This window comes from Sturnira hondurensis, unplaced genomic scaffold, assembly GCF_014824575.4.
Source record: "Sturnira hondurensis isolate 20B ecotype Veracruz unplaced genomic scaffold, ASM1482457v3 Scaffold0014384, whole genome shotgun sequence".
Classification (NCBI taxonomy): Eukaryota; Metazoa; Chordata; class Mammalia; order Chiroptera; family Phyllostomidae; genus Sturnira; species Sturnira hondurensis.
Window position 1 is genome coordinate 17,638,861 of NW_028087015.1, and position 24,734 is coordinate 17,663,594.

The window sequence follows — 24,734 nt, forward strand, 5'->3', positions numbered from 1 at the left end:
CTGCCTTCCAGACCTGCCACCTGTCACTCACCATCTGATTAAATGACCTCTGCTCATAATCATTGCTATAAAGTAACAAATGGAAACAAATCTCTGTATTCTAATAACACCTCCTTTCAACAGAATGTGAAAGCTAATTGTCTAAGAACTAAGATGGAAGACATTCAGACGTCTGTGATTACAGATGATTATCCAAAGTTACATTGGCGGCTCTCTAATCTATGAAAAAGAGCCCTCAATTATTAATCTGAAATCAAAAAGGCCCAGGATAGGGCTGCTATCCATCACCTCCATGATGAGGACACCCCTCCCTTCTCCTGGGTAATGATTAGCAGCTTCACACAGAACAGAAAAAATAAACATGTGACTGTCAACACCAATTTTACATGACCTACATGAAGGCTATTCATCTGCTTGCAAAACTCTTCATAATCCTGGTCAAAATCCATTTTCCGCTGGTCTAAAAAATTATATTCTTTTTTCTTTATGGTGGCAACAATACCCTGAAACATTATGAAAGAAATAAGAAAATATTTCAATATTCTGGTATCACTTAATTAAATATAACCTTTAAATGCAGAATGAACAATCATTACCAAGAAAGCAACTTAAACAGAGCCTGTTTCTTTAGTTACATTGGTTAATGCCCATTACAGCAGTATAATGTTGCCTGCTGTCTTCACAGAAGTCATGTGGAAAACATTTTTCATGAAGCTGTATGTATTTTTGAAGAAAAATGCAAAATAAAGAAATAAAGATCACATCTAAAAAGTAGAAATGTTTTCTCTAAAAATTTCTTACTAATTTCATCTAAAATAATAAATAAGAAGCCCAGAGTAGAAGTTACTAAAATATGTTTTATGGAAGTTTGACTTCTCACAGAAAACAAATAAGACTTTAACAGAACACAAACTTAGGAAGAAAACAGTTATAATGTCTACAGATAAAATACTATCTTCTAAGCCTCAAATGTCTTAAATAAAATGTCAAACCACAATCTACCATTTAAAGATTCAGGAATTAATTGCTTCCTTCTCCTTGCAAAGCTGCAGTCTGTGACTACAAGAGTACAAATTAGGCAATTCATCTCCTTGAAAACACTATTATCCAAAGTTTTGTTTGCTCTGAATAATGAGCTATAATGTGCTGTGATCATTCTTAACCAGGTACTAAGCCATTGTCAAACTCAGGAGCCTACACTGTTGACACAAGCATATAATTTTTATGAAGAATACTGGGCCTTCTTCTGCAATCTCCTCTTCAAAGTCATTTCCATTTATACATCTATTCAAACACCTTAATAGACAGAAGTATATAACCTGCATAACTCCATGAGTCAAGTTTACTAGTTAAAACAACCTATTCTTTCATGCTATATAACTACAAAATTAGTTCTATTTAGAAACTATATATATAATGCTACTGATCGTGTTACAGGAAGTGTGTAAAAGAAATATGAAAAAGCTACATTCTACATTTTAACATGGTAATTTAAAAGATTTGGGGCCCTCACAAAATTCTGCTCTATGACTGGATTTAATGGTCACTGAAAAGTATTAAGTAAATAAATCAATGAATTGTGACCTTTAAACCAACAAATCAAGCTCAATCTACTAAAACACTAATTTGACAGATTTAAGAAAGTAGTATTTTTATTTATTTATTTTTAAAACTCAATTTATTGGGATGACATAGCTTAATAAGATCATACAAGTTTCAAGTGTACATTTCTGTGATACGTGACCTGTATATTGCATTGTGTGCCCACCACCCAAAGGCAAACCACCTTCTGTCACGGTACCTTTGGCCTCTTTACCCTTTGCGACCCCTCCCACCCCCTTCCCTCTGGTAAGCGCCACACAGTTGTCTATGTCTATGAGTTTCAGTTTCATATTCCACATATGAGTGAAATAATGTATGTATTGCACATCTGTTATGTGCCAGCGAATTACAAAGACACAGAAATGAATGAGACAAAGGAACGTCCCCACCCTAGGGGAACTTAAATCCTTGGTGGGGAGAGAGGGATTCAGAATCTATGCAGTCACACACAAATGAACAGGATAATTTTAGATAGTGATAAAAGAAATAATGTGACAAAGAATGATTGAGGCAAAACAAAAGTCAAGAAAGACAATTTAGAGGGTCATTTAAAGCAATATCTGGAAGCTAAAGAGGAAAGAACTTTGTGAAAATCAAGAGGTAGAATTTAAAAAAAAATGGTACTCCTAGCTAACAGTAAAATGAACTGTGTCTGGAGAGCATAGAATGGGGAGAAGAGGAACAGGCAAGGCGCTGGGAGGGGTCGGCAGGGCCTGATAGCTAGGCAAGAGTCCGAGATTCATTTCTGTGGAGCCACTGTGAGCTTCTAACGCTGGTACAAACACAAAAGTCTCCTCGTACACTTCCCTGCACCATCTACCTGTTATCTCACTGCCTCTGGCCCCTCAGCTTTAATTGGTATTTCATTTCAGATTTTCGGTTTCTCTTCCCAGTATTTTTATCAGGTTAGAACTGCCTTTATCTGCATTTAGGTGCATAGTTCAACTTCTCATTCAAAGATAAACTTTGAAATATATTTCAAAGTTATTTTCTCATTAAAAATAGAAAATAGATTCCAAATAGAAAAATACATGGATATATTGCTTCTTGTCTTACAAAACTGTCACCTTCAAAGTACAGATTTTCTACCATGCAAAATTACACAGGAGTCACCTAGAATATTTCCTGCTACATTAAGGAAAGTTTTTTTCTTTTTCTCTTCCAAAATCTGGTACATTCAGGAGATGAAAAGGAGCCCTTAGATTGGCCTAAACTGTTAGAGCATAAAAGCTGGCAATAAATGATATGATCTTTTTCAAATTCAAGTACAAAAAAAATCTAAGATTCAGTATCACTGTTCCCAATAAGAAAAACATTTCCTATATCCACATTAAAAACTGAAAACACATTTTGTTTGTAAATTGTTTTTTTAATATTTGAAATATTATTTATCATGGTGTCCACTTTAAAAACTAAGAGTAGTCACATATATATCCTCGTAAGATAAAGCAGTTCAATGTCAAAATAACTAGACTAAATAGCTAAAATCAAATTCCGTCCCTTTTATTTTTGACATGTGTCCAAACAAAATGCTGAAAGGCAGAGATGGTAACAAAACACTCAGCATCAAGGAATGCCTGACACATAGTGTTTGCTTCCTTATATATGCCCTGCATAAATAAGTGCAGGAATAAGTTCTATTGAAATGCTTTTCTTATGCTACTAAGGAAAACACTTTTACTAATGATGATTAATTTCAGACAATTGGGGAGCCATTATAATAACCACATACCTGAAAAGAACATAATAGCAACATTACATAATTCTCAAATAAATCTAATTTCTGTACTGGTTAAGGGCTATGGGCTTATATTTCACAGTATGAACTATATGAATCATTCTAAACATAGTTATTTGCATAAAATATCAGAGTTTTAGTTCTGGATTAGAGCAGCAAGTTTGGTTTTCAAACAATACCTGGTATTTAGTGGCCATGTCTTCCAGGCCTTCAATTTTAGAATCTTGCAGGACTGAGTATGTCTTAAAGGTTGCAAAAATGTCCAGTATCTTAGCAAGCCGCCGGTGGAAGGTTTCAAATTTTCCAAAAATATACATCTCGCTGAATTCAAATTGTTTTTCATTTGGATCTTGTTTTAGCTTTTGTTTTGTCTTGTGAAAGCAGCGCTGGTATTCCTTAAAATCAAAAACCACAATATAAGAAAGAAAGAACAACAAAGATATCAACCTTACTCTCTTCAGCAAAGGCGGTGGCAACATTGGGATGGAATTGCAAGTCCTTTCGGTATCCTGCCTTTTCATTCACTCGTCCATCAGCCTGGAACGCCGTCTTCTCCCACCCTCTGATCTAGCGAAGTCCTGATTATTCCTAATGAAACTCAGAGATGCAGCCATCCCACGTTCATCCCGCCACGTTAGCAACAGTCTTGCTCTGTGTCTCTCTCCCCATTTATCTACAAGAAGCTGAAGAACACCTTAGTTATCTTAGTCATCTTTGTATCCTCAGTGTTTAATGGGTGTTTGGCCATAGGAGGCCCCCAAAGAAAGTAGATATAAGTACACAGGTTTTCCAGAAACTTTTGTTAACATGTAACTTTCTTAACAGTAAAGAATTACTGCTTTTTTTAGCAACCAAGAATATAATAATTGCTAAATAATTTAACATGCATCACCAAGAACAACATAAAATAATGAAGCATTATCTAAATATATCATTAGGCTGGTCATTACCTGCTTAAGTTTAATTGCAGATAATATTTTTTCCACAACAACGTCCTGTGACTGGCTCCACACAGAAGCAGTTCCATTGTTGGTAATATAAGCTTTACATGCTGATATCATCTGATTGGTCACCTGGAGTTTTCCAATGAAATGGTGTTATGTGCATAAGACAGCCATCAAGTATATATTGGACTAGAGATGTCCTTAACTCTTCTACCTCTCAGGACATACAATCTGTGGGCTCGAGCTTTGGATTTATTTCTTCCCATAGCAACTGTGATCAAGCACTAGCTCTTTTTATTCAGCTTTATCGAGGTATAATTGGTAAATAAAATTTTCATATATTTAAGGTGTACAATGTGATGATTTGATATAAATAGTAAAAATGTTATCACAATCAAGTTAATAACACATCTATCGCCTCACAGTTATTATTTTTCATGTACATCCTCGGAGCACTTAAAATTTGTTCTCTTTAACAAAGGATGTGAAGGACCTACACACTAAAAACTCTAAGACATTATTAAAAGAAATTACAGAAGACACAAAGAAATGGAAAGATATTCTGTGTTCATGGATTGGAAAAATCAACAGGGTTAAAATGTTCATATTACCCAAAGCAATGTACAGAGTTAATGCAATCCCCATCAAAATCCCAATGTTATTTTTTAAAGAACTAAAACAAAAAGTCATCAGATTTGCATAGAATCACAAAAGTCCCCAAACAGACAAGGAAATCCTGGGGGAAAAAACAAAAACAAAGCTGGCAGTATCACATTTCCTGACTTCAAATTATACTACAAAGTGACACTAATCAAAACAGGATGGCAGAAAAAAGACACCCAGAAAGATGACATAATCGAGAGCCCAGAAATAAACCCACATGTATATGGGCAAATAACTTTGACAAAGGAGCCAAAAGCATACAATGGAGAAAAAGAAACTCTCTTCAATAAATGATCCTGAGAAAACTGAAAAACCACATGCAAAAGAATGAAACTAGACTGCCTGCTATTAGTCACCATACATAAAAATTAAATCAAAATGGACGAAGGAGCTAAATACAAGACCTAAAACAATAAATTACATCAAAGAAAGCATAAGTACTAAACTATGGACCTTGGTCTTTGAGAGGATTTTATGAATTTGACCTCAAAGTCAAAGGAGGTAAAAATAAAAATAAATGAATGGGACTGTATCAAACTAAAAAGCTTCTACGTGGCAAAAGAAACCCTCAACAAAACAAAAAGACAACCACTGAATGGAGTAAGATACATGCAAACAATGTCTCCATTAAGGGGTCAATATCCAAACAAGAAAATAGAACTCATACAATTAACAGGAAAAAAAATCCAGTTGAAAAATGGGCAGAAGACCTGAACAGACACTTCCAAGACATACAAATGACCAACAGATGTATGAAAAGATGCTCAACTTTGCTTGCTGTTAGGGAAATGTAAATCAGAACTACAATGAGATATACCTCACACCTGGTGAATAGCTATCATCAACAAGACAATTAATAACAAGTGTTAAAGAGTTTGTGAAGAAATAGGAACTGTCATTCACTGTTGGTAGGAATGTAAACTGGTACAGCCACTATGAAAACAGTATGGAAGTTCCTCAAAAAACTAAGAATAAAGTTACCATATGTTCTTTGCAGCCTTATTCACAGCGGCCAAGACATGGAAGCAACCAAAGGACCCTTCAATAGAGGATTGGGTACATATATACAGTGAAATACTGCTCAGCCACAAGAAAAGAGGAGGTACTGTCACTTGTGACAACATGGATGGATCATGAGAATATCATGCTAAGCAAAATAAATCAGATGGAAAAAGTCAAGAACTGTAAGATTTCACTCATATGTGGAATATAAAATTTAAAGCAACAAATACACAAACAAGTCAAACAAAAACCCATAGACACAGACCATGGCATGGTGGCTACCAGAGGGAAAGGAGGGTAGAGGGAGGTAGTGAAGGGTAAAGGGGGTCAAATATATGACGACAGAAAGAGATTCGACTTCAGGTGGTGAATACACAATGAATATAGATGAAGTGCTACAGAATTGTAGCACTTCGAATCTATATAATTTTATTAACCAATGTGACCCAAATAAACTCAATGTTAAAAATTTTTAGCCCTGGCTGGTGTAGCTCAGTGGATTGAGTGCGGACCTGTGAATCACACAATCGCGGTTCAATTCCCAGTCAGGGCACATGCCTGGGTTGCAGGCCAGTTCCCAGCAGGGGACTCACGAGAAACAACCATACATTGATACTTCTCTCCTTCTCTCCTTCCCTTCCTCTCTAAAGATAAATAAATAAAATATTTTTTAAAAAATTTAATAGAAAGATCTGCTTTCTCAGAAAATGTCAAGAATACAACACAGCATTATTAATGTAGTCACCACGCTGTCCATTACATCCCCAGAACTTATTCATCTTACAATTGAAAGTTTATACATTTTGACCAACGTCTCCCCACTCCCCCCACCCACCCCCATCCCTGGCAACCACCGCTTTCATCTCTGCTTCTATTTGTCCAGCTTCGTAGAGATTCCACACTTATACTGTCAAAATCATTGGTGAAATCACAGAGTTGGAGGCACCATGGAAAATCAATGATTTGGGCCCCCTTGTGTATGGAGGACAAATGTCTTAACAAACCTAGAAACGATTCACTTTCCAACCTAACAGCTGTTCAGAGTTTTCTCCCATCTCCCTCAGTAGCTTAGTAACTCCCAGTTCCTAAGTGCCATGTAAAGCGTTGTCCGCCCTGATCATCTCAAGTCACCACGGTCTGCAGCAGAAACGTCAGAAGAAGAAGGCAATAGAGAAAAGAATAAAGCTAATGTGGGTAACCACTGACATTTTATGCATCCATGAAAAATGAAGAAATTTCAGAATTTTCTTGGTGCTCTTTTTTAATTAAAAGGGGAACTCGAGGACTAGTGTACACATGGAATGATATGATGGCTGGGGTTTGCAGTACAAAGGTCGGGGGTACAAATGAAACAAGAGTGGCCATGTGTTGATGGTCACTGGATCTACCTAATATGGACGTGGGAGCCCAGTACACAATTTTCTTTGCTTCCCTAACTGCTTCAATTTCCCATAATGAAAGCTTTTTGAAATTTAGATGAAGGGTGGTTTTATTATTCTGTTCAACAAGGTCTGCAAATAATATGCATGAAATCTAGAGTAATAACCTGAGTTGACTTTTCAGCCACCCACCCCGGAAACGTCCCCCATGACCCTAACATGGAGTGTTGCAGTGTGAGGTCAGGAAGGGATATTGCGGCGTTTCTGCCCTGCTCCTTGACCACGAGAGCAGAAGAGCTTCCCATTGAGCACTCAAGCCTGATGTCCTTATTCCCAGTAAGAATCCTAACTCCTACTGACTTAGTGTCTGCAACACAGTCCTGATGAGTCGAAAATCCCTCTATCTTAATACAGCATTTAAAAATTTACCCTTGGTGATGAAAAAGTCATTTCCTTCTTAGAGACCATTCTTCCTGGGAAAAGCGACAGTGCTCACCATTAACACTTAGGAGTTAGAACATAAAATTCAAACATTGTTATGGTTTTTGGCAGAATCATTATAATGGCTATATAGATTGATGGAACATAGCAAGTGGCTTTTATTACTGTGATCACTATTCTAACAACACCAAGTAAACAACTGTGCTATCAAATAAAGTTGGTGCAGCAACATATCAAATATGACACAGGAAATAGTTTTTCTTAATTAAAATGTACCCATGGGAATAAATAATGTGCTAAAAAACATAAGTAAGAAATTCCAAAAAGAATCTTTTTCCATTTTTACTATATAAAATAACACAATGTTTATTTATAATAATTACTTTGAGAAATAATGTTTCATGATTCGCCAGAATTAGCCTCTCACATAAACTTAATTCTATCTCTGTTGAGTAATTAAGCTTTTTAAAAAATTTGTAGGATACACAGACATTAAATTATGCCAATATGGTACTATTTAATTACCAAAAAATTGACCGTTGGCAAAGAAATTTAAGTGATCATGAACTTTAGAATATTCGCCTACCTTTACAAACAGAGATGTAATCTTCTCAGAGGTGTTATAATAATGAGAGATGCTGTAGATCATTTTAATTGCATTTATAAGTGTAGGAATAGCATCAATCATGGATATCTGGAAGACACCACAAAAGTTTTCCAGGACACAAACATCAAATTCAGCAAAATTCAATAGTCTGATCATGCCATCTTCATTAGAATAAAGTTTAGCTGTTGGTAGAATAAAGTTTAGCTGTACCATGTAAACTGGTACAGCCACTACGAAAACAGTATGGAGGTTTCTCAAAAAACTAAGAATAAAGTTACCATATGTTCATTGCAGCCTTATTCACAGTGGCCAAGACATGCAAAATTCAATAGTCTAATTCGGCAAAATTCAATAGTCTAATCATGCCATCTTCATTAGAATAAAGTTTAGCTACGTGACTTTTACTTAAAATTTAAAATATTACCTAATACTTTACATGAATATATTTAAGGATCATTTTATTATGTAGCCACATGCAATTAATCAAATTTTGTTTCATTGCAAGAAACATGAACTTTCTTTTAGTGACAAGGAGATTGTATCAGCCAACAGTCAACTTTGTAATCTATAAAAGCAGGTAAAAATCAAACAAACACCTGCTCAATGACTCTTCCCACCAAAGTGTGGCTCGGAATGTAAGTGGCAATATTTAATAAAAAAATGGAATGTGTAACAAATATTTTAAATGTCACATATAGGTACATCTTTGATAGACTGATAGGTGAGAGGATGGATGGATAGATGGGTGAACAGGCAGATATAGATACATACATATAGATACATGTGGATATACACAAGTCATTTTCTTAAGAATGAAAAGAGATTTCCAAGGCTTTTTGAACAGACTAATAGCTACAAACCAAAACACCACACTCAATTCAGCTGGCACAAAAGCGCCATCAGTAGACTAAAAGAGTAGAAAGTGTTAACTCACAGGGTCACTGCTGTACAAGGGGTCACAGCATTTTTCCAGTGTATACAAATATTTGACATTGTCCTTGGCTTCGTTAGCTGCATCAGTGATTCGAATGTCCATCTCCCGCCAAGTCTAAGTGCAGTACAGAACAGCGATTTTAATGTGATTATTAATACAGAAACTTCCAAGGTAGCATCTGCTAAGTGTCACCATAAGTCCCTTGAGTCAAGCTTGCCCTGTGCCTCACATAAAACCGAACCCAGAGGGCTGAAGGACACTACCACACTGAAGAGCAATTACATTTTTTGACTAAACTTTTCAGGTATCTCTTTCAGGCCTTCTCTTATAAAACCTAGTAAATAAGTAGGACAGAGCGCCCAGGGGGCAGCCCCTCCCTTTCAACCCTCACCTTCTCCCCTCTGGCTCCTGGATCCACTCTGCCCCTCACCCCTGTATTTTCTATCTTCACTGCACATCCCTAAACTTCTGTTCATCCATTAATGTAGAAATCATTTATTAACGGCCAATCACGTGCCAGGACTGTGCAATGACCTAGGAACGTCAAAAGGGACAGACATCTAAATGTAGGAGAAGTAAAAGGATGCAATTTAGCACAAGCCAGCCCATTCAACTGACTTCATGGAAGTCCTACTAGTATTTCTGAACTACAGCAAAAAGATTGCATTCTTTGAGCAATGATATAAAGGATATCTAAAGTAGTAGCTGAAACAAATTACTACTGATTATTTAAATCATTTTCACAGATTGAAACATCCATGCAAACAGCTAATGAATATTCTTTATGGCACCAAAGCCAGGTGTGGTCGGCACCTCTGTGACAGTCCCCAGGGGGCACCGACTCCTGGTATTTGTGTTCTTGTATCACCCTCACCCTTGATTGTGGGCTGAGTCTGGCAATTCACTTCTAATAAACAGAATGTGGCAAAAGGGATAGGATGTCACTTCTGGGATTAATTTATCAAAAGCTGTGGCTTTTGTGTTGTGTGTGGTCTTGACCTCTGCCACTTCCTCCCTGTAGGGGAAGCCAGCTGCCACGTGGTGAGGAGCCCAATGGAGAGAGGCCCACATGGTAAAGAACTAAAGGAAGCCTCTAGCCAACAGCCAGCAAAGAACTGAATCCTGCAGCGACCTCACAAGCAGGATGCTCCCCAGCTGAGCCTGCCCAGGGAGTGACACCCCTACTGCGACCTTAGGAGAGATCCTGAGTCAGAGGTGCCCAGATAAACCTGCACCCAAATTCCTGACCCATAGATTGTGGGTTACTAAACTTTTAAGTTGCCAAGTTTGGGGGTAAAGTGTAACACAGCACTATAAAACTAATATACCAGGACTAAAATATATGTAAGGTAAGTATTATGACTCCTAGTTGGTCTTAATTGATACTGTACACAGTCATCTTATGGTGTTACATCTTAATTACATGCAATGCCCTCTAATAATACCTATATATATATATACATACATCTGCCAACAAATACCTTTACTTCAAAGGCTATTCCTATAATACTGAAAATTATAATAGGGCAATATTATTCAATTTTAAACGTTTTTTTCTTGAAGGTATAATAATATTTTTCTGTTCTTAATCACTCTCTGACCTAAAATTCCCATTTCATAAAGCAAAAAGAGGTGGCTGACAACCTTCAGAAGTTTCGACTTGGCAGCAGCAAGCACCGCCAACACAGCCTTCACATCCGGGCTTTTCAGTTGGTCCAAAAGGTAGTTAAACTTGGAGAGTCTTTTTTTCCAGTGCTCCAACTCTGCTCGGGGCCCAAGGTCGTCTGCTTCCTTCCGCAGCTGATTGTTCTCGGCAAGGACCTGAGACGCACAGGACGCATGTGAACCACTGAACAGAGCTGGAAATAGGAACCTCACACAGGAAAAACTAAGGAAATAAATGATGCTGTCTCAATCATGCTATATTTTCAATCGCATGACGGCCTTTAACTGACTTAACATATATCCATTTTTAAAACTTCTACAAAAACAGTTAACTTGTTCTAAGTGCAAATTATTTATTTAAGGAGTTTTAATACATTTTTGGAGGTCCCAACCTCAGCAAGTTTCCTTGGCTATTCATTTACTTATACATAACCTCAAAGCAAGACAACCTCAGGAAGCTCCCAGGCCTTATGTTTGTTCATTTTTTAAAGATTTTATTTATTTATTTCTAGACAGAGGGGAAGGAGGGACGAGAGGGAGAGAAACATCAATGTGTGGTTGCCTCTCATGCACCACCCAGCGCCCACTGGGGACGCAGCCTGCAATCCAAGCACGTGCCCTGACTGGGAATCAAATTGGTGACCCTTTGGGTCTCAGGCTGGTGCTCAATCCACTGAGCCACGCTAGCCAGGGCAATGTTGGTTAATTTTAGTAGTGCTTACTTTTTGATATAATGTCTGCCTTCACTTAGGACTTTTTTGAAAATATTTTTTTAGGTTAAGTCTCAAGTTTTCTTTTGCAGGACACACTAAATTAGAAAACTCTATTTCTACAAATGTGCTCATCAAAGTAAATCATACCGTGAGGAAAAAATCAGCAAAGTGCTGTCTCCTGGTCGTGCACGTATACAGAGCCACCAACTTTCATCTTGTGGAATTCTCACCATCTCTTCCTAACTAATGACTATAATAAAGCCACGCGAACCTCTCGCCTCTTCAGGGACTCTTAAAATACTTGGGCAAATATACCTTCTTCCATTGGCTAGTTCAGGAATGTGGCATCAGAAACAGATGTTTGGTTTCTGGAAATTACCTGTTCTGTTTGTTTGATCCACACTTTCATAGAACCTTCTACTTTTTCCAAAGTCTCAGGGTTATTAGCCAGAGTCAAGTAGTCTATCGGTTCCTTCAGGGTTTTCAGTTCAAATATGTCACACTTTTGAAGGCTCACCTGATTAGAAAGAAAATTAAATAATAAGGTGATGCTTTTTAAACTCACAAATACACACACACACTGGTTGCTTCCTCTAGAAGTATCTTAAGGGGATTCTCTCATCTCAACTGCCCTGCTCTCGCAGAAAGATCCTGATAGCACAGTGGGACGTAAAATGCCCAGTCCCCCCCCACTCTGAGCACACCACTTGAGAAGATAGATTCTGAGGTCAACTTTGGGGTCAAAAAGGAACAAGGACTGAACTAGAGAGAAAGACAGTCATAACATCACAGATTTGGGGAATTAACAGGAAACTTGAAAATTTAACAGTCAACTCATGAAGCCAAAGACAGTGGGGAAGCTTCAAGAAAATTGATTTGAGGGGGGAGTAATTTCTAATCTATCACATTCATATTTGGAAATTTTCTCTTGTCCTTACCGATAACATCTTTATAGTTAGCAAGTTCAGTGTCAAACACAAGGTTTGTTGTGGGAAGAAGAAAAAGAAAAGGGTAGTAAAGGATGTGTGTTGATTTTTGACTTGATAATGAAACCTAGTAATAGAAAATGGGCCCCAATATTTAATGAGGACATTTTCCTTCTAGAATCTGTGCACCTGACACTGTGAATCTCTACACTCAGTGCTCACATCCAATGTCACTTTACCAGCCACAGAGCTAGTACATCTCTCAACTGGTTCGGAACCAGCAGGATCAGGTATGGTTATTTGCCATGCTAAATGCCAATATGGCCAAAGATCCACTCCCCAAAGCCCAGGCCCTAAGGGCTTCCTGGTGAACCAAGGTAAAACTGAAGAGCCCGCTAGGAGATGTGGAAAGTGGAAGACACAAGCTGGGGAGTGGGGGCACCAGATGCTGGGATCACTTCTCCTTCTATTTTAATTTTTTTAATTTACTTTTTATTGTTATTCGATTACTGTTGCCCCGATTTTCCCCCTTTGCCCTCTTCCGCCCGTCCCACCTCCCACCCCACAGTCAATCCCCACACCATTGTCCATGTCTGTGGGTCATCACACATGTTCTCTGACTGGTGCCTTCCCCTTCTTTCCCCTCTTATCCATCTTCTGCTCCCCTCTCGCTGCTGTCAGTCTGTTCCATGTTCTATGTCTCTGGTTCTATTTTGCCCATTAGACTATTTTGTTCATTAGATTCCTCGTATAAGTGAGACCATACAGGCTTGTTTCACTTAGCCTAATATTCTCCAGACTCTGTTTAAAACCAGCAGAGAGAGTGGCCTGCAGAGTGAAGCCGTGCCCTGCCTCTACCGTCTGCTGCACCGAGACACTGCAGCACCCAGACCCCTCAGCGTTTCCTGTTTTCTTCACTTGGCTTCCTGACAAAGCCCTGCCCTCTCTGACCCCTAATGGCCCGAGTCCTGGCCCTGATGCCCACCCCTGCTCAGACACACTGTCAGCCCCATCCCCATGGGGCCCAGAGGTACCGCTTTGTCCTACCTGGACCTGGCCTCCTCGATTGGTGTTTTGCACACTGCTACCTTCTGACCGAGCTCTGAAACCCACCAGGGCAGCCACGTGCCTCCACTCCCCTGTGCCTTTGCTCATGCTGCCCCAGCCCGGAAGGCCCCCCACCTCCACCCCTGCCCTCTCCCACTCTGCACTTTCCACCTGCCACACGGACAGGACTCTGGTTCTCAGGGAGGGCTCTGGGCCTCATGAGGTGGCACTGCCTCCCTCCTGTAGGGGGATCCATCCACTTTTTAAAATACCTCTGCTACAAAAGGAAGTATATTCATAGAGAAATATGGCTTTTTTAAGTACGGTAACAATTTAATTCAGTCCGAGTTGCCCTTTACTGTGGGCTGAACCATGGTTAATTGCTCGTCTGACAACTGTGTTAGCTGGAATCGTCCTGCTCCCGTCCGGATGCAGTTACCGCAGTCACTCATTCCACATCCTTCAGGAAGCCTCCTAACACCTCCCTCCCTCCTTCCCAGTTTCCCAGTACGTCTCAGTGCTCCTAGGAGGGTGGGGGGGGGGGGGTGTCACGTTGTCATTGGTATCATGGGATCCATTCCTCTCTCTCCCATCTGTGCCTGGGGGAGGGCTGTCATCTACCCCAGTAAGCACTCTCAAAGGATTACTGCGGGCAGGACAAATTTTGGCTCACCTTTGCCACGCTTATTCTTAAAGGCCCTTGAATCACAGGACCGGACCCATGCCCTCCCTCTAGATACGTGCCAGTTTCTCCTCTCTCCTCGTCAGGGTTGCCTTCATCCCCACCCATCACCCACACCCACGCCTGCGCATGCTCTGCATCCAAGCTCCTTCCTACTGGGATGCAGAGCAGTAGCGTGAATATTTCATATTGTTCAGCCACGTATCTGAAATGAATGCGTCTTCCTTCACAGTCAACATTTCAATTGAACCTCTGATGCATTAATCAATCCAAACTATAGGAATTTAAATCTAGTCCCCACCCTACCTTAAGGGGGCAATAAAAGTGCCCATGGAATTCTTTCAAGATTTGCAAGGTAGTGGAATTAAGACTATATAAGAGCACTATTACACACATCTATGTTGATTTGTTCACCCTCTGATCTTTTGAAGAAATAACTTGTTCATTCTTACCTTCTCCCTCAAACTCTCCTGTGCACTCGACAGGACACTCACGAAGCCTTCCAGAGAGCTCAAGAAGTCCTGCCGAACGCTGGATGCGTCCTGAAGCCCCTGGAGCCCGCCCCAGCCCTGGCTCGTGGCCCTGAGAGCGGGAATGAAGATGTCTGACAGCAAATGCCTCACACTGTTGAGCAGGCCCCCATCTGTGGCATCTAACATATTGAAGCTCACCTCCTGGAAAACAAAGAGGAGATCCTTTTCTGTAAAAATCACCTTCAGTCACAACATAGCTACTAAGTCTTCTTTGAATGCTGTTACTAACCAACTGTCCTGTGGACGGAAACAAAGAGCAATCAAACGAGAAAAGCCAAGGCTAGTGACTCAGAGCTTGCTCAAAATCCACTACTACCACTTTCAGAGACTCACAGACAGGCAGGGGAGTGGGAGAGCATTCTAGTGGAATGCCCTGATTGCAGGCTGCTGGCTGAGAGAAACTGGAGGAGGGCTAACTAGAAGCGAGCATCCTGTGTGATTGGTTAGTGGTGCACATTTGGCTTTCTCTGGTTGGCCCAGGGAAGCCCACTGGAAGTGTGGGCAGAAAGTCCAAGACTGACAAACAGGCTGGCTACCTCGGTTGCTTACTGTAGGTAGGAGAGTCGCTTTCCTGGGCAGGTTACTACAGATTGCAGCTCAAACTTCTATTTTTTATTTTATTTTTTATTTGATGTATTTTAGAGAGAGAGAAAGGAAGGGTGTGGGGGGGGGTAGAGATAGAGACTTGTTGTTCCATGTATTTATATATTCATTGGTTCATTCTTGTGTGTGCCCTGACTGGGGATCAAACCTGCAACCTTGGCATATCGGACGATGCTCGAACCAACTGAGCTCCCCAGCTAGGGCTCAGAGTTCTTTATTTACATACGATCTTGCCACTATCTGTTTTTCTATTCAGTGTCTCCATGCAGTAAATTATCATTTTCATACTCTGGTTAAGACATAGCTTCATACTATCCTAAATCTCAACCATCACAATAAAAGAATGAAATAAATAGAACCTAAGATGTTTACTAGTTTGGGGGGTTTTTTACTTTTATTTTTTATATATTATTTTTTATTTAATTGTTATTCAAGTACAGTTTTCTGTCTTTTACTCCCATCCCAGCCCACCCACCCACCAACCCCTCCCCGGTCCCTCCCATTTCCACCTCCCTTAGTTTTTGTCCATGTGTTCTTTATACTTGTTCCTGTAAATCCTTCCCTTTTCCCCTGAAATTCCCTCCCCTCTCCCCTCTGATCACTGTCAGCCTGTTCTCTATTTCAGTGTCTTTAGTTATATTTTGCTTGTTTGTTTATTTTGTTGTTTAGGTTCTTGTTAAAGGCGAGATCATATCAGTTTATCTATACCAAGCAAATATAACTATTAAGGGCAGGGGAGACATGTAAACATGAACTTTACTTTGCACAAAAAAATAAATAAAGTTATATGTTCATTTTTTAAAGTCTTATTTTAAATACATGAAATTTGCCATAATAAATCATATATGGGGAATTCTTTTCAAAAGGAAAGACTTTGCCATGACTGGTGTGGTTCAGTGAGTTGGATGTTGTCCCACAAAGCTAAAGGTCACCAGTTCAATTCCCAGTCAGAGCATATACCTAGTTTATGGGTCCAGTGACCAGCTGGAGCATGTGCAAGAGGCAACCAATACATGTTTCTCTCTCACATCAGTGTTTCTCTCCTTCTTTTTCTCCCTCCCTTTCCCTCTCTCTAAAAGTAAATAAATCATTTGTTTTTTTAAAAGAAAGATCTCACTGTGACACACACACACAAAAGTGTTATATCAATTTTTGTTAATATATTGACTATTTAGTCCTCTTACCTAACAGATTTAAAGGAAACGTCCTCTTAATTGTTTGCTTTCAATGCTTTTAAAAATACTTCTTTGAAAGTAGATTTAGATACTTAACGAATATTTAATCAACAATGGGCATCTTCGCTAGAACTTGTGTGATCTCAGAAGCGAGTGCGAAATTGCTCTGGCCCTTACCTGGTGGATGTTCTCGGGGGTGACGGCTCTGGAAGGGTCTGTCCTGATGAAGAAGACACAGATGCCGGTCAGAGCGACATCTTTCCCCTCTGTCACAAACACTTTAGGCTTTTTAATCTTCCCAGAAAGAGGGTTTACTCCTCCTGAAGAGCTATGTTGTCCTACAAAGGCAAAGGAATTTTAATTTCACCACTGAAATTAAAATTTTAATTTCACCACTGGAATTTGCACTTCACACATTCACATCTTGCTACAAAGTTTCCTTGTTGAAATAGTGTCATATTGGCTCAGCCATGTGCCTTAGAAAGTCCACCACTTGGACAATCTCTAGCTTGAGTCCTAAAGGATCTAAAAGGGTCTGTTTGTTAGCTTTAGCAGGGAAAAAGCAGGAAGAAGAGAAGCTGGAATAAGAAAAATGGGTCCAGAGCAAATTCTTGCTAAAGCTATAAAAGTCATCCCTGTCACTATAGGCCTTCACAGGGGGCAGTGAAAGAGGTGAGGGAGGGGACAGCATCTGTTGGCATGTGCTGTGTGCCAGGGCCTCTGTGTGCTTGGAAACGTCTACGTTATGACAACTCCCTACAATCCTGAAGGCTGCTGTGACAGGTCCCAAGTCACACAGTGTCACACAGCCAGGAGGCACAGAGCCAAGATCAAAAACCAGCTCTCACTGCAAAACTCCAGACCCCCACCTCCCCCACTGCTCCTTCTCTGTCTCAGTCTGGTTGGCCTTTCACTACAATGCTGGAGTCAGGCCCGTGGTGAATGGCGTGCCCTGTACAGCCACACTCTCAGGGCTGTACAAGGCAGCACTGCCTAGCCATGCAACCTTGGGCAAGTTACCTAATTTTTGGTGCTCTCATTTTGTCATCTGAAAAATGGAAATAGTACTACTAAAACCCAGCATCTGGAATGGTTGTAAGGATTAAATAAGTTAATACCTGGAAATCCCTTAGAAAAGCACATCAGCCCTGGCTGGCATAGCTCAGTGGATTGAGCGCGGGCCTGCGAACCAGACGATCGCGGTTCGATTCCCAGCCAGGGCACATGCCTGGATTGCAAACCGGTTCCTTGCAGGCTAACTACCAGCAGGGGATGCACAAAAGGCAGCCATACATTGATGTTTCTCTCCCTCTCTCCTTCCCCTCTAAAAATAAATAAATAAATAAAATCTTTAAAAAAAAAGAAAAGCATATCAAAATACTAGCTCACTAACCATTATCATTACTATTAATTGAAAATTCATTTTTGATCATCCAAGCATGTAGCTCATGTAGCTCATGGAAGTACACAGAGTACGTTCTGAGTTTTTCCACTGTGCTATCATCTGCTCAAGAAAGTTTTAGGTCTCCAAATGAGCTGGTGGCTCAAGCAAGACTATTGGGGTAGGAGCAAGATTATTAATGCTAATGAAGGGAGTTGTGGAGGGGAGTGGACTGGAAGGTGAACCCTAAGGCCCTGCATTTAGAACCGCTTAGAGGAATCGGCTCCTGGGGCTCTTTCTTCCTCACAGTGCTGGTCTAGAGACTTGGACCAGGGTGATGACAGTGAACCCCTCCAGGGAAGGTAACCAGAAGACCTCTCTCATTCAAAATTGTGTCCCACTTCTGACTACTATCTTCTAGATCTCCTGAGGAAGATGTTAAACTAGAAGTTTCAACAAGGCATGATGATATGATAGGTATCAGAAACAAAAAGAGGTTTAAGGCAAAAAGAAATTCCTGAAGAAACTTCCAAGTGTCCTAGAACTGATTAAACATCTCACCCACATGAGAATTTAACATTCTCCAGGGAGTGTAGACTGAGAAAGGAACTGGTGAGAACAGCTGTGCTGTGCAAAGGGTGTGCATGTGAGTGCTTCCTCTACACCTCAGGTCAATGCTTCCTTTACCCTGCCCCAGTCTGCCCAGGATTAAAGCATTTCTTTCCCAGGATATGGGATTTCCAATGCCAAAGGCAGGCAAGTCTCAGGTAAACCAGGATCATTGGTCACCATAATCAAGAATCAGACTTCAACCACCTAAAGCCCAACCATCTAGAGTCTGATATGTGTCTCCTGCAGTTTCAGGACAAATTGGAATGGGATATGACACCTCCCTCAAAAACCTAAGCACAGCATGCAGCAAGGCACATAGAGAGAAACTGGGCTGAACTAGGAGCTGGTGACACGTCCGTGGATGGTAGGGACAAAAAGTGGGAAGTGTTTCTAGTCAACCAGGTGGGACCCCCCTGAAAAGAGAGTGAGCCTGGAGCCATCTTAAATCATGCTCAAGAGCAGTGCAGGGAGGAAAACAGAACAAAGCCAATCAGGTGGTATATGCTGCCCAGACACAAGAGCAGCAGGCAATGGCCATTGAGAGGACGACACATCGTAAACAGGTACACAGTCGGCGCTCTCAGTGGCCATCTCCGGAAAACCCACCACGGTGCCCACGAGAGAAAGGGCCCAGAGAGTGCAAGGTCAGCAGCTCATGCCAGCGCTAGTCCAATGGAAACTTGCCTACCACCTCTCGGGTCTCGATGCGTCCTACTTCAAGCCTGACCGTCACAACCTGTGGTTAACACGATGTAGACAAGGGGTGGGAGGATAAGATGAGAAAGCAAGGACCATATACAAATATCAACCTTCAGACCCCTGCTAAGGGTAGGGGAAAGGGAGGGGGAGGGCCAGGAATAAAGATTTGACTTTAGATCAGCTAGTATTCATCAACTGAGCACTTTGAGTTTCTGAACTGAGAATGGGTGAGTAATTTGATTCAACTGTAGGACTTTTTCTTAACTAAGAATATCCGGAAAAATCATGTGATTGTCTGAATTTTAATCCAAAGTCAGAAGAAAAACCATACCCACCGAAAAGGACTAAAAAGACAGTGGGAAACAAAAATAAACTTTTTTTATGTTCAAGTCGCATAAACCCTTTTTGTTCGATGTAAGATTTACACGTGAAGGCTCTCTCACCCAGGACATAGTTCATAAACGAACACGACATTTCAGGAACTTTGCAATCTGGGATAGAATTCAAAACTTGTGTATTATTTTGATGGTTTTCATTTAAAATATAATATACTTTGTGACCACAAAACATCAGATAGATAATTTTCAGAAAATGCTAGTCATTTAGATTCTGCATGCATAATTTTTTCAGTTTTTAAACAAAAAACCATTGTCATACTGTATACCAACAGCAATGACTATTTCCCCTTTCTTCAAAAAGGTAATAAAATGACATATGACATTTTAATATAATCATAATATATTTGTTTAAGTCACTAGTGTAGCTTTAAAACTGTATGAATGTACATAAAAGTAGAATGGGATTTGCCCAACGAATCCACACAAAGATTTACAACTTTTCCTTAAGTGAAAATGACTAGATTTATCATTCAATATTACTCATTTAAATCATGGTTGGTAGAAAATAAACATAATGTGATATTTAACTGGAACACTCATGTTAGACTTACTGGCAAAAGTTCCCATGTTAAAAAGAAATAGTGCCTACATGGGGAAGAAACAGATGCCCCTAAGTTCTGGAACATAATTTTGTGGAATGAGCCAGCAAGCACAGAAAGGAAGTCTCAAAATGTAAACTACTTTATTGTTCCTTAATTACAAGCACAGCCTGAAAAAGTAAACAAAACATCCCAAATAAAGACAGAACAACCAGGCTAAATACTGGTCATTCCCTGTCCCCTTTCCTGAAGGTAAAAATAGCACCTGGGCCTCACCACCCACCCCTGCACCTCACTGCTCCCTGCCCAGGTCCCACAGTGGCCTCTGCTTCACGCCATCCTCCGTCAAATCGACCAGCACATTCCTGGGTTAGGTCACATCAAAGGTGGATACCTGTTTCTGCTACCTCCACATCCTGATAGTAAAACATGAGGTGGCGAAGACCTCCAACAGCAAAAAGCTGATCGATTCTTTCAATCTGGGAGTGGAAAAAAGGAAGTTAAAATTTCATTCTGAATTAGAAACCACATTAAAATCAGCATTTATTATCACCTTTCTTATTTGGATAGGTCTTCAGCTGATGCAAACCACACATGAGGCATCTATTTCTTTCAACATAAAACCACGAGGAGTAAATGCCTCCCATTATAAGGATTCAATTTAAAAAATAATTCAATTAATCATAAAAATATTTGCTAAATATGCACATTTGAAGAGATTACCTGTCCATTTTTGCTGATTTCCTAAAGAGTTAAACTGTCCAAGGCAGATAGAAATACAGATCAGCGTTTCATTTTCATTCAATTGCAGATCAGAGAGAACAAATGTTTCAATACCTAAAACCCAGCCTAACACACTAGGGAAAACTTTTAATACTAGAATGCAATAATTACTGGGAAATGCCATGAGAACACATGACCGTGGGACAGTCCGGCCAACAGGAACCTGGAACCAGCCCCACCCCCCCACCCATGAAGTCCACTGGACATCCAGAGGTCTGCCTACTGGCTGCTACTGATGGTGGGCTTCCTTTAAGTAGTCCATAGCACAGCTTTGAATTCAAATCGGCAGAAAAGGGTAAAACCTACACGTCCAGGTAGATGGGAATGTAAAATGTCACTGTGGAAAACAGTATGGCTCCTGTCGTTGAAACATTAAAAATAGCATTGCTATATGGTCCTGAAATTCCACTTCTGGGTATACATGCAAGAGAACTGAAAGCAGGATCTTACAGAAATATTTCTACACCCATGTTCTCAGCATTCGTAGCGGCATTATTCACAGTAGCCAAAAGGTAGAAGCAACCCAAATATTCACTGACAGATGGATAAACAAAATGTGGTACATACACTTAAAATTAACTAAGACGGTAAATTTTATGCTATGTATATTTCACCACAATTCAAATTTTTAAAGGATAAAATATAGTTGAAAATTTCTAATGTGAAAGCACTCCTCAATTTCTACCATGTTATAGATACAACCATTAAATATGAGGAAAAACAAGTTGCCCTATTTTCTTTGTTACATTCCCTTGCCTGAGGATGCTACGGGATGAGGAGGATGCACTTCATGAGATTACCTTCCAAAACCTTCCAAAGGAGGTGGCAAAAGAGATACTTCTGTCACCGCCATACTGAAACTCCGGCCCCTGTAGCCCAGCGTGTCAGCCTGAGCCAGCATTCTTCCTTTACCTCCAGGTTTTAATGTTCCTGAGTCCTGAATATGACGTAGCAGTTTCACTTGGGTCCCCACACTTTAGAACTTGTATTCATTCACCCTACCTGCATTATCCCAAACCCAGATGTCTGAACTAGGAAGTAAGGCAGAGCTAAGCAATTCACCTTGGGAACAAACTCTCCAACACCAAGTCAGCTATGGGACTCCGTCTCCTTCTATGCTTCTATGTTTGGGGGGAAATATTATCTAGGTTCTAGTATGATGAAGATTACATGGGATAACAAATGAAAATCACTTAGAAGAGAGACTGACACATGGTAAGTATCCAAAAAATGTTAGCTGTGATGAGAAACACCAAGAGGAGAAGAAGGGCATTTCCTCAACCTCTGCCTGATTGATCCTATAGTTTAACCATCTCAGTGTTATCTACCCCCAGTTAACTCCACTGGAGTGCCCAGCAGGAGGCAGCAAAGCTAATGCCAGAGAGCTTGAGCTGACTCACCCTGGCTCCTGACAGCCAATTGATCAGAGCTCCTCCCACTTAGCCTTGGTTACATCATGTTGCTCGTTTGGAATCAGCCACGTGGGAGTATTTACATGGCATAAATGAGCACACATTCATACTTTGTGCTCCCCTCCACCCTCCTGCCCAAAGCTCACTGTTAAACATGTATAAGCCTACCACTGAAAAGCATCAACAGTGTGACCCTCGTTCAACAAAAGAGTGCTCTCTTTCTCTTACACTCTCTCTCCCCACCTCCTTCCCAATAAGTTAAATTAAAAAAAAAAAAAAAACCTTCAGGAACCATCATAAGACTCCTGGTATGCCTTCTTCCATGCCCAGAAAGTTATATCCTTCAGAAGTTTGATTTTTCCCAACCAAAGTCAAATCACATGGTAATTTTGGAGGGAATTCATGGCAGAAAATGGAAGTCAAGGTCAGAAACAAAGTTAACCAGATTCAAATGCCAAAGTCAAAGCTAGCAAACAATGACACAATTCAGTCTTCCAGGTTAGAACAAGATAAGTTTAAAAACACTAAAATTAAATAAAATAAAGTAAAGTAAAATAAAATAAAATAGCCTCTGAGAGGAGACTGTTCTCCAAATTCAGGTTCCAAAATGGCATCTGAGCCCAGTTTCACTGGATTCAGAGAGATGCAGACACTGCAGTCGGAACCATGAAAATTAAATGACAATTACACACGCCCCATTCAACACAAAGACATGGAGAGCCCTAAACTCATTCTGCCATCCTCTGTTCAGAACCAGAATGGAGTCCTGTCCTTGTTAAAACAGGCACCCTCTAAGGCCCTGCATGGACCCTGCCATAGGACAGTGCCAGCCGACCCTCCACGCCCTCCACAACCAAGTCAATGAGAACTCAAATGCATCGCACCTGAGTCCCCTCGAGAATGGCATCCTCCACTTCAGCTTTGTTCAAGTCCACGCAGGAAGCTACAATGGTAAATAAGTAGGCATGCCTGCCATCCAAACGTGCCCGCTTGGCTTCCTTCTCTTCCTTCAGTCTTTGCTACAGGAAAGAAACAAAAATGTTATGTGGCAACTACTGTTCTAAAATGGATTCATTTTGCAGTAATTTCATACAATTGTTGCTGTTTCAAGTCTTAGTAGTCAGAAAACAAGTAGCTTGTTTTAATGATATCAGTTTTATGTACTGTCTTCTATTTTTAGAAATAATGTTATTTCTATCATGAAAATAGCATTGTTTTGAAATTGCATACTACAGATAAGCCAAAAGAAATAAAACTCATCTGTCATCCAGAAATTACTACTGTTAACATTTTGTTCTAAATCTTTACAGACTTATTTCTGTGCATATATAAGCATTCAACACACACACAAAAAGAGACTTCCATTTTTGTAAATATTCCCTAAGCCTTAAAGAAATATTCTTCTACACCAACTTATATCTTTATTGTCTACAGATTCATATATGGTCTTGAAATTAATTTCTGAATATCATTCATTACTTTTAAACTAATTGTTAATTACAATAATAAGGCATCTTCAATACAACCAGTGTTAGTAGGTTGAAGCATACATATCATTCCAAATGCACTGTACTCATAAAACATATGCAAATGCATGCACACATCTCTGTATTCTACTGTAACATTATTCATGCATTATCCCTTAATAATACATCACAGACTTATTCCAGTTTAATACAGACTATTTCTACCTGTGTAATAGATGCAAAAAGTTCAACAATATGGATGTACCATAATGTATTCAACCATTTTTCCCTTGGTGGACATTCAGCTTCCAATTCATTTCTTGAATTAAGTGCATTACCTTTAATGCCATGAATGCAGATATAGTTTTCTAAGGAAGAAATGGTGAATGAAAGGACAAGAAGGGGAAGAAGTTTGGGGAACATCAATATGCCAGGGCAAGGAGGGAAAGAAGAACAAACAGGGAAGGCTGAGCGGGAAGAGAGAGAGAAAGGAAACGAGGAGGCAGCACCACCAACAAACCATGGAGAGTGGCCAGTACTGCTAATGTGGTAGAAGCTTGGTTTGGCCACTTAAATTATCCCTAGTAATTGTGTCTACAGGGTGTCTACAGAATCCCACATTCTCTTTTGCAATGTGGCCACCCTACCAACCTTTCAAGAGATGGACTCTATTCACCCTCCTATTGAATTTGGCTTGCCCTGTGACCAGTTTTCACCAAAAGAATGTAGTGAAAAGTAAGACTATATAACATCCTAGGCTAGACCTTGGGGAACCTTCAGCTTCTGCCTG

The 24,734-nt window shown here is 40.1% G+C and overlaps 1 protein-coding gene across 2 annotated transcripts in view; it reads right to left on the reverse strand.

Moving 5' to 3' along the window:
• Nucleotides 1-24,734, reverse strand: part of DNAH5 (dynein axonemal heavy chain 5) — a 210,181-nt gene that overhangs the window by 174,923 nt on the left and 10,524 nt on the right. For both annotated transcript variants that reach the window (XM_037063015.1, XM_037063014.1), the window contains exons 2-12: nt 23,363-23,497; nt 20,678-20,762; nt 16,832-16,992; nt 14,796-15,017; nt 12,068-12,205; nt 10,955-11,131; nt 9,311-9,424; nt 8,356-8,463; nt 4,291-4,413; nt 3,520-3,735; nt 396-503 (exon numbers count right to left, since the gene is read on the reverse strand). In XM_037063015.1, coding sequence (XP_036918910.1) covers nt 396-503; nt 3,520-3,735; nt 4,291-4,413; nt 8,356-8,463; nt 9,311-9,424; nt 10,955-11,131; nt 12,068-12,205; nt 14,796-15,017; nt 16,832-16,992; nt 20,678-20,762; nt 23,363-23,497 — 1,587 coding nt within the window. The remainder of the gene's footprint in view (nt 1-395; nt 504-3,519; nt 3,736-4,290; nt 4,414-8,355; nt 8,464-9,310; nt 9,425-10,954; nt 11,132-12,067; nt 12,206-14,795; nt 15,018-16,831; nt 16,993-20,677; nt 20,763-23,362; nt 23,498-24,734) is intronic.